Genomic DNA, 11,075 nt, shown 5'->3' on the forward strand with positions numbered 1-11,075 from the left:
GGCTTTAACTCACTCTGTATGACAGGCCTTAACTTACTCTGTATGACAGGCCTTAACTCACTCTGTATGACAGGCTTTAACTCACTCTGTATGACAGGCCTTAACTTACTCTGTATGACAGGCCTTAACTTACTCTGTATGACAGGCTTTAACTTACTCTGTATGACAGGCTTCAACTTACTCTGTATGACAGGCCTTAACTCACTCTGTATGACAGGCTTTAACTCACTCTGTATGACAGGCCTTAACTTACTCTGTATGACAGGCCTTAACTTGTTCCGTATGACCGGCCTTAACCTACTTTTTCTGCCTGCAGAGATCTAGAACGGTATAGCAGTGGCACTAGTGGTGATAGTTCTGTGCAAACACTTCCTACTGAAATGGATAACAATTCCGTTTCTTCAATACCTCAGGTAATACTGACCTTTATTGATTTATTGAACAGGCATTTATTATTAATTTCAATAACTCTGCACGCATTGTTCAATCATTGTTAAGTGTCAGTAAGATGCGAATGGATATTTGAATAAATTACAAAGACAATTTGAATCAATGTCGTTGTTTATTTGGCAAAACACAGTTTTGTTAACCTAATAATTATATTACATGTTTTATATAGTATGCTTTTAAGTTGTTGTTGTTAAGGCAGAAAAAAACTAGCTGGATTCTGTAAAGTCTGACCTTTTTTAACCAATCAATTTATTCTCTTTCAAAACCAACAGTAAAACTTACACAACAAAATTTCCTTAAAAACGCTAATAATAACAACTAATGATAATAAAAAATCTAACAAGAATGTCATGGCCTTCGCCTGGTAAAGGCAAATTCGCACTCGTCCATTTATTTGTCAATGTGACGTGTTATTTTGTGTGTCTAGCCACAACAGCCTCAACTCTTACACATTTTGACACATTTTTTAAATGTAAGTCAGTGGCTGTCATTTGTTGCTTTTCTTCTTAACGCCACAAAAAATGTTGCGTTCATGTATCTTTTGTAATTAACTTGAAACTTTCAGAGCTACAAACTATTTGATACATTTTACATGATTAACTTATGTTTTAGCTCTGTCACAACTGCTAGTTACATTTTTCTCAGTCAAATAGTATTTGAACATTGTGCTTTACCAACTTATGTAAACTTTGTTGAACGCAAATAATATTGAAAGTTAGCCTATCTATAAATTATTTATCTGTAATTTTTAAAAAAAGAATTGAATTCTATGTTAGAGTATTAAATGAGGTGTCTCTAGACTATTGTTCACTTGGGGGCAAAATCTGAGTTTTTCAGAAGTAGTAAAGACCACCAACTAAGGTGAAATCTACAGTTTGTTAACAGTAATGGTATACAACTTGTTAAGTAAGTTATTGCCATAATAAGTCTATGCCATAATAAGCTAAGGCGGGTAAGGTATATCATGTAACAATTAATTCGATAATGTTTTGCTAGACTAACACAAGGAAGAGCAGCTCGCTAGAAGCAGTAAGCGTAGTGTGCAAGTCTAGATTACTTTCATTGATCGCTTACTAGCATCATATTTTGACATATATAACAGCTGCTATAACATATATAACAGCTGCTATAACATTTATAACAGCTGCTATAACATATATAACAACTGCTATAACATATATAACAATTGCTATAACATATATAACAACTGCTATAACATATATGACAGCTGCTTTCAGTTAATTTCTTTTGCCGCCTTGATCAGTTGATCACCCTTGGTTGATGCAACCGTTTAAAGGTCAATGCCAAGATTACCCATATAGATACTATTCTACCCAGTATCTATACTAGGTAGAATAGCACCCATATAGATACCGGTACAATTCTACCCATATACGTATAGATACCGGTACTATTCTACCCATATACGTATATACACTGGTAACTATTCTACCCATATACGTATATACACTGGTGCTATTCTACCCATATGAATACTGGTCGAAAGCATTGCTAAAACCTTCATATGCTCATCAGGACTTGATATAATCAGCTGGTTTTTATCATTTCTAATTCTTGTAGAGTCTGACCATCTTCAAGAAGACCTGGCAGAGCTGTCAGGAGAGATTTCACTTAAACAAAGAAGTGTGTTAATAAAAGGGTGACAGTTCTGTAACTGGTATAGGCTTAAATTTTAGTATAAAAAAGTTCATGAAAGTGTCTCTCCAAATTTAAATATTCCATTTCGCACTATGAGCTATAATGATTCTCTTGCTCTGCAGGCTGAATTTTATTCTGCTATTTTAATTTCAGCAGAGATAAATCACAGTTGACCACTTCTGAAATAAAAGACGTGCGGTTGACACCCCCATCCTCGCCATCGCTGAGCAGGAGACGCCAGCCACTCCGGGACTCTGACAGTACTAATGTATTCATGAGGCTCACCAACACACAAACTTGCGGCACACAAAATAAAAAGGCGCAGAGCTTTGGCACCGTCAGCAGCTGTGACAAAGTAATGAGGCCCAAGTTTTCAAGTTTAACCCGTTGAACTACTTACGTAATTGTCTTCATGTGTTGACTAACAAATTATGAGCTGGATTTGCATGTATGTGAGTCTATACAGCCTAATACTAACTTACTGTGATACCTCCAACATCATTAAAATCATTCAAAAACAAATATTAACCGAGCATGGAAAAAACATTTCATAATCACGATGATGAACAGTCGCGTGTTTCTAGAGCATTGCTGACTGAGTACTGTTGCAAAAAGTCTCAGACTGAACAAACAGTTGCCCTAATGCCATTCCCCTAAAGATATACTATTCGGCTCACATTGGACTAAATAGGAATATTGCATCTCTTAGAAATTAGAAACTCAGGCTAGAATTAGTGTTGTTAGTCTCAAATAGCAAGAATTAACAAAGAGTGCGCACCAAATTGCAGAGTGGTTTGTTATAACAGATGCGTTTCACTGCCTTGAAGGGGCCAACTCAATTTTGGCGTTATCAGCTCTTAAATAAAAGCCCAATGCGTAAACCTTTTGAATGGCCCTACAATACGTTTTCTGTAGTCTATGATTTTTACCATGCGACAATGTATTGTAAACAACCTCGCTACATCATGTGTCTGGTACACTTGTCTACACACAATCTATACACAATCTAGGCAACTAGTTGGGCAATTGACCTTATGACCTTGTGTATCTTGACTAGAGAGGTGATACTAGCCATGGCATCCTAGGAGTAACTTGTAACTAAGCAAGTGCTTACAAATGTTTGCTTTTCAAACAACACGAGTGATTAGCCAGATGAGCAAACAATAGGCATTCGTAGTCCATAGTAGTCCCATTGTATAACGACTTGGAGAGGTTTATTTATGACGATAATATTGAGCGATGCTGCTCCAAAGTACTCCTATTGTAGCGCGTTGCTTCATGAGCCTCTATTTTGATTGCTATGAGTTGGCAAATCGCTACTCTTCCAACTAGCCCCACTTTTTGCCTTTGGTGTTCTAGTAGCACACCAAACCACGGACTGCAGCACCTCTTCTTTACAAGAAAATTATAATTTTAGGAATCGTTATGATTTTAATGTTAGTTTTTCTAGGCTAAGCGATGCACTCTTTGATATAGTAAAATGGCTAGATAGCATTAAATTAGCATTAGACTAACTACACGATATGCAAGTAAAATAATTATATGTTGAAAGCATAATTTTTATTCCCCATAAGCCTTTAAAACGATTGACGTAAAAAATTTCACTAATAGAACATTGGGGTGAAGATATTTTCGAGTCATCTTTATACCTGCAGTAGATCATTTATAGGAGGTATGATTGGTTTCTGTCTAAGAGCTATGTATGTGTAACCTTATCAAATTGTAATAGCGATGTTGTTACTAGAAGCTCAGCAACATTGTTACTTAAATTTACATGTTTTCATTTTGATGGGTCTCTTGCAGGTGACAAGTTCCAACCAGAGTCTCATATGTGTAAAGAAGGCAGTTGGTCACACAAAGGCTGTACTATCTATATGTGCCGCCGACAATCTTTTGGTTTCTGGCAGTAAAGGTAAGTGTCAACTTGACTCTAATCTAACGCACTAACATATTCTAATACCTCATAATTGACCTGTGTTTCCTTTTGTCTCGCAGACTTGACGTGCAAAGTGTGGGACATGTCAATTGGTTCAGAAGTTTTGTGTCTTGGTGGCCACCCTAACTATGTCTCCAAAGTTCGATATTGCGAGGTCAACCGGCTTGTCTACACTGTCTCCAATTCATTTGTCAAAATGTGGGACATCCGAGCTGGAGCTAAATGTATAACAGTGCTCAGGTAAGCCTAGCTCGACTCATACTTACTTGCTTTCAGATGCAATTACATTTATATGGCTATTTGTTACCTTCTCTACCACACATACAGTCAAACTGTCCAACATAAGATATTACAGTTAGTTCCTATCATAACGGTTAGTTCCTATCATAACAGTTAGTTCCTATCGTAATGGGTAGTTCCTATAATAACTGTTAGTTCCTATCGTAACGGTTAGTTCCTATCGTAAAGGTTAGTTCCTATCATAACGGTTAGTTCCTATCGTAACGGTTAGTTCCTATCGTAACGGTTGGTTCCTATCCTTGCGGTTAGTTCTTATGATAACGGTTAGTTCATATCCTTACGGTTAGTTCCTATCAAAACGGTTAATTCCTATCCTTACGGTTAGTTCCTATCCTTACGGTTAGTGCCTATCATAACGGTTAGTTCCTATCGTTACGGTTAGTTCCTATTATAACGTTTAGTTGCTATCGTAATGGTTAGTTCCTATCGTAACGGTTAGTTCTTATCGTAACGGTTAGTTCCTATCGTAACGGTTAGTTCTTATCCTTACGGTTAGTTCCTATCATAACGGTTAGTTCTTATAATAACTGTTAGTTTTTATCATAACAGTTAGTTCTTACCATAACGGTTAGTTCCTATCCTTACGGTTAGTTCTTATCATAACGGTTAGTTCCTATCGTAATGGTTAGTTTCTATCATAACGGTTAGTTCTTATCCTTACAGTTAGTTCCTATCATAATGGGTAGTTCCTATCATAATGGGTAGTTCCTATAATAACTGTTAGTTCCTATCGTAACGGTTAGTTCCCATCGTAAAGGTTAGTTTCAATCGTAACGGTTAGTTCCTATCGTAACGGTTAGTTCCCATCGTAACGGTTAGTTCCTATCGTAACGGTTAGTTCCTATCGTAACGGTTAGTTCCTATTCTTACGGTTAGTTCCTATCAAAACGGTTAGTTTCTATCATAACGGTTAGTTCCTATCATAACCGTTAGTTCCTATCATAACGGTTAGTTCCTATTATAGTGAATACTGTGCCAACAGAGATGGACACAATGTGAGGTTTTATATCTTATGTTGCAGTTCCTCTGGTCTGGTGCATGACAGTATCCCTGTGGAGCCAGCGTCGAGCAGTCAGGCCATTCTCCAACAGGGAGAGCAGCAGATATTTGATATCCAAGTCAGCAGAGATGGACATAAACTATACACAACTACTGGAACCACCGTTCGGCTCTGGGACCTCAATACGTAAGTTGATGCGTTTTTTTCAGTTACGATCCCTAGAATAAAAATCTACATTTGTTAGTTTGTATGTTGTCCACAAATGTAATGTTGTTGCTAAGAATCCCTCTGATAATGATGGATTCAGTTTGGATGCCGGCTTGTCTTCAATTTCCTTGTAAATATTTGTGTATATTATAGTTTGAGGATTTTCCAGTTAAAAAAATTGAAGATTACGAAAATTAGAGAATTCTGAGGCACACACTTTCATTGACAGCTATTTCTGTTAAAAGCACTTTAAAAATATTAGTATTAGTAACTGTAGTTACCAAGGTTAACATAGTATTTTGTCATTAATTTTTAGTGTGTACATCACATAAAATTTGAGAAGGAGTGAATGATTGATTTCAGTATATCAGTTTTTCCTGGTAATTACTCAATCCAATCGTGATCCCACTTGATGGCCTAGAGATCAGAGTCAATATAAAATACGTCAGACCTAGTCGTTGCTGCATTGTTGGGCCTATCTGGTTCAGTCTCACCAGATCAATCTGTCAGTACGAAAATATAAAAGTTTGATGATTTTCACCAAGGGGTGTTTGTATTAAATAATCATGATGGGCTTCTACACCCCTCTATACGACATTTTTATGTTACGATGCCAACACCGGAACAAATTGATTTCGTATGGCAAGGGTCTAATGCAAATGTAACAAGCAAAATTATAGATAGGTAAAATAATAAAAAATATGAAAAGGTTTTTATAGCACATCCAAGGTGGGATACTTCTCGATATATCTACTAGCTAGTATATTGTACTTACTGTCATTAGAGGTAGGATACTTCTCGATATATCTACTAGCTAGTATATTGTACTTACTGTCATTAGAGGTAGGATACTTCTCGATATATCTACTAGCTAGTATATTGTACTTACTGTCATTAGAGGTAGGATACTTCTCGATATATCTACTAGCTAGTATATTGTACTTACTGTCATTAGAGGTAGGATACTTCTCGATATATCTACTAGCTAGTATACTGTACTTACTGTCATTAGAGGTAGGATACTTCTCGATATATTTACTAGCTAGTATATTGTACTTACTGTCATTAGAGGTAGGATATTTCTCCATATATCTACTAGCTAGTATATAGTACTTACTGCCATTAGAAGTAGTGTACTTCTCCATATATCTACAAGCTAGTATATTGTACTTTCTGCCATTAGAGGTAGGATACTTATCTATATATCTACTAGCTAGTATATAGTACTTACTATTATTAGAGGTTGGTGTATGAATCTTAAAAAATCCACCACAGTTGTAACTCTCTTCTATAGGTGATTCATGTACACAACTATAACCTTCCATAGGTGGTTTATGTACACACCTATAACCATTCATCTATAGGTGGTTTATGTACACAACTATAACCTTTCTTCTATCAGTGGTTTATGTACACAACTATAACCTTTCTTCTATAGGTGGTTTATGTACACAACTATAACCTTTCTTCTATCAGTGGTTTATGCGCACAACCCTAATCTTCTTTCTTTGTATAAGTCCAAGGGTCACTCCTAATGTGTATTTGATCTACCCTATGTGGCATTTTGTAACTGACAGTTATTTTTCATTGGTTGTCCGCTTGCATGCACAACATCATTTAACCATATATATATTGTTAACAGCACTTACAACTAAATCTAGCAATTTAGCTTCTGCACCTTTTTGATGACTAATTGCTATATTCATTTAAACTGTCAAGGCTGGTGATCTGTAAAATATTGTACGCTTACAGGCTATCGGCAGTCGGAAAGGTTGCTAGCGGCCACCAAGCACCGATTATTTGCCTTAGTTTATACAACGACTCAAGAGGGAAAGAACAACTTTTAACTGGCTCCAAGGATCATCTAATTAAGGGATTTGATATTTCCAATGAACAAACTTCAAATTATCCAATTCAGGCCAAATTTACTATGGACCCTCCTCACTATGATGGTGTTCAATGTCTCGCGCATCGTCAGGACATCCTTTTTAGTGGTTCTCGGGATATGTGTATCAAAAAATGGAACCTCAGTGAACCCTCTTCTCAACCACAGGTAAAATTGGTGTTTTCACAATACCAGGTGTTGCTCTATTTAATAGCAAAATAAAGGTGATAGTTATTTCCGGTAATGGTCACCAATCAAGATCACCACTTTGTAATAAATATTTTTTATTAGAAGTAATATTTGAGATGAGTGAATGATTGATATCAGTATATCGGTTTTCCTGGTAATCATTCAATCCAATTGTGATCCTACTTGATGGCCTAGAGATCAGAGTCAATATAAAATATGTCAGACCTAGTCATTGCTGCATTGTTGAGCCCATCTGGTTCAGTCTCACCAGATCAACCTGTCATACGCAAGACATTATGCTGTGTCTCTCACCAATATTTGCAAATGTCTTGTAGGTTTGTTACAATACAGAGACTCGTTTATGATTAAAAGTTTCATATTGCAGGATCGCATTGTTGACTCATTCAAAAGGGACAAGTTGATTTGCCAGTGTTTAATCTTTACCATCTTTAATGCAGTTCACGCCGCTCCCTTCCGCTTAAGTTGAATGTCAATTTCAAACAAACTCCTGGTTCCTCATTCCTCAACTTGCATTGTTTTCAGTCAGTTAATGGCGCCCATAAGGACTGGATCACCGACATGTGCATGCTACCAGATAATGACATATTGCTAAGCTGCTGTCGCTCTGGCACTGTGAAGATTCGGTCAAACGAGACTTGCCAGCAGCTAGATGAAGTGCGTGCTCATTCATTAGCCGTCAACTCTATGGCTACCAACCGCAGCAATCTCTTTACTGCCTCTAGGTAAAGTAGTATATAGTACTTACTGTCACTAGAGGTAGGTAATTGTTCAATATATCTACTAGCTAGTATATCGTACTTACTGCCATTAGAGGCAGGATACTTTTCAGTATATCTACTAGCTAGTAAATAGTACTTACCGTCACCAAAGGTAGGTAATTGTTCACTATATCTACTAGCTAGTATATAGTATTTACTGTCACCAGAGGTAGGTAACTGTTCACTATATCTACTAACTAGTATATAGTACTTACTGTCACCAGAGGTAGGTAATTGTTCAATATACAAATTATGTAAGCTTATTGTAAATTTAATGTTACGTCTGTCAGCCATGTGTTCTAATGAGACACTTGGCCAATTAGCCAAATAGTATAGATTTACTGGCTTTTCCTTAAATCCAATTAATTCACTGATTACTGTATGTATTCGAGTATAATCACAAAGTTTTATACCCATTTTTAATGATAAATCATGAGTAAGCACAAGTAGTCGCATAGCGTCTTGTTGCCTGATTTACTGAGAACCGTTCACCTAAGCAATACTAATGATTTTTGTACTGACTGTGTGACTACTTACCTAGTCGATCGGTGTGGCAATACAGATGCCTCAAAAGTGACGTTTTACAAATTGTATAGCGGTCAAATGATTGCGATGCTACTTTGTCAATTGGGAGCAAAACCTATTGATATTTTTAACGCGACTAGAACTCCTTAAGCATCCAACGTTGTTGATACGTCAAACAAAATCTTAAATAAATGCAATATATTGGGCTGACAGTTTCTTTTATAGTTATTCAATAGCATCATTGTGAGAATTGTGTAAATATGCCAAATGGAGAAGTTGATAACTTTGGTTGGTTGTACCAACATATCTTGTTCTTTGTCCAAGAACTTTTCATGCGCCACGATTTAGCATGTATAACAGACATGGTTCATGCTCTTTCAGTGATTGCACGATAAGGATCTGGTGGATGGACCCACATAAACTATACAGTTCATAGCCAAAGCGCAGATTCATTCTCCATATTCTCATATTTCTTGTCTGTATTTATGTAGCTATTTTTGTTTTCTTTACGGTTGATGACTATGCAGGAAAATTATCTTATACATTCCTTTTTTAAATCAATGTTCAAATTGTTTGACCCATGTACTTTGCATGTGTCTATATTCCTAGTACACATCCGACTATAAACTCTTTCTTGTCAAAGATCATCATGATGTTACATCATATCCATCGATGCAATTATTCTTCTCTTCTCGTCGATATTTATTTTAACCTTTTAAACACTTTGTCTGTTTTAACTGGCTGTAGATTTTCGAAATGCGCATTTATTTTTGGTTCAATAGGCTTTATTGTATTCAATCTTGTTCGTTGAAATTATCTCAAAAATAAACTAACTTTAAGAGTAATGGAGTTGTCATATGTATCAACACGAATCCTTTTACTTTGCTCTAATTTTGTAAGGTACCTACATATGTTTATCATAACAACATTGGCTCACAGCTAGTCTAATTTTATTAAAACTATACAATAACATCAATAGTTGAGTGTTTCATTGTTGAGCTGCATGCGTTTGCATCCTCGGTCCAATAAAAGCATGCATTTATAGATATGATAATTCACCTTAAGGAAGAAAACACATCAAAATGATACTTTTAAAGGCAAAGTAACAGTTCTGAAGGTAGTATTGCGAAGTAACAGTTATGAAGGTAGCATTGCAAAGTAACAGTTCTGAAGGTAGTATTGCAAAGTAACAGTTATGATGGTAGTATTGCGAAGTAACAGTGATGAAGGTAGCATTGCAATGTAACAGTTATGAAGGTAGCATTGTAAAGTAACAGTTATGAAGGTAGTATTGCAAAGTAACAGTTATTAAGGTAGTATTGCAAGATAACAGTTCTGAAGGTAGTATTGCGAAGTAATAAAAAACCTCATAATGTAGTCTACCATGTGGTCTTTGAAGCCCTCTGTGATACTTGCTTACTTACTCTACAGTTAAACATTGATAATGAGTTGGTACTGTGTGGGTGGAGCATGTTATAGTATTCCCTTTTTTTCCAGTTGGTCAGTTTGAGAAAACTAATATGTTTCTCAATGACTTCTCATCTAAAGAACTTTGAGTTAAAGGTTATTATTAAGGGAACGCCATTATCAAACTGTTAGCAGCAGTCAACGCTTTCTAAAGGCTTTTGTAACTAAACATTTTAAATATTAATAAACAAACAATTTACTTGGCATTTTTTTAGTGATACCAAATAACTGACTCCACTTTCTGATTTTGCATTGCGACTGAGTCATGAATTTTGAGCGAGTTTTAAGAACTTTCATTGAAATAATACCAGTCGCAGGTGCCAGTTTGCATTTGCTAACTAACGTTAATAATACACTTGAAACAAACTGCAACTAAACTTGTATTCTTGCATCACCAAATAAGGTAGTTTTGATTTGATAATGTAAGAAATATCTTTCAATGCCAGATGCGTTTTGAACATCATTTCTATCTATGAACAGAAATCCAATTACTACACCTGGAAGACATCATTTCTATCTATGAACAGAAATCCAATTACTACACCTGGAAGACATCATTTCTATTTATGAACAGGAATCCAATTACTACACCTGGAAGACATCATTTCTATCTATGAACAGGAATCCAATTACTACACCTGGAAGACTCATTACTAACTTAAATCTTTAATTTTTTTA

The 11,075-nt window shown here is 35.9% G+C and overlaps 1 protein-coding gene across 1 annotated transcript; it reads left to right on the forward strand.

Moving 5' to 3' along the window:
* The first annotated feature begins 2,383 nt into the window (after positions 1 to 2,383).
* On the forward strand, positions 2,384 to 9,666 carry LOC137410418 (kinesin-like protein KIF21A). Its single transcript, XM_068095837.1, has 7 exons — positions 2,384 to 2,464; positions 3,913 to 4,021; positions 4,105 to 4,285; positions 5,367 to 5,531; positions 7,305 to 7,605; positions 8,170 to 8,369; positions 9,312 to 9,666. Exons 1-7 carry the CDS (start codon positions 2,384 to 2,386, stop codon positions 9,364 to 9,366), a joined length of 1,092 nt encoding a protein of 363 aa, XP_067951938.1. The 3' UTR covers positions 9,367 to 9,666.
* The last annotated feature ends 1,409 nt before the right edge of the window (positions 9,667 to 11,075 follow it).

The sequence above is a fragment of the Watersipora subatra genome, unplaced genomic scaffold (genome assembly GCF_963576615.1).
Source record: "Watersipora subatra unplaced genomic scaffold, tzWatSuba1.1 SCAFFOLD_42, whole genome shotgun sequence".
Lineage (NCBI taxonomy): Eukaryota > Metazoa > Bryozoa > Gymnolaemata > Cheilostomatida > Watersiporidae > Watersipora > Watersipora subatra.

Bases quoted from the DNA above. Each gene is read 5' to 3' on its own strand.
- LOC137410418 (XM_068095837.1), top strand. From the start codon at position 2,384: ATGAGGCTCACCAACACACAAACTTGCGGCACACAAAATAAAAAGGCG. The intron at 4,286-5,366 runs GTAAGCCTAGCT...CTTATGTTGCAG, and splicing joins AAATGTATAACAGTGCTCAG to TTCCTCTGGTCTGGTGCATG. The intron at 7,606-8,169 runs GTAAAATTGGTG...CATTGTTTTCAG, and splicing joins AACCCTCTTCTCAACCACAG to TCAGTTAATGGCGCCCATAA.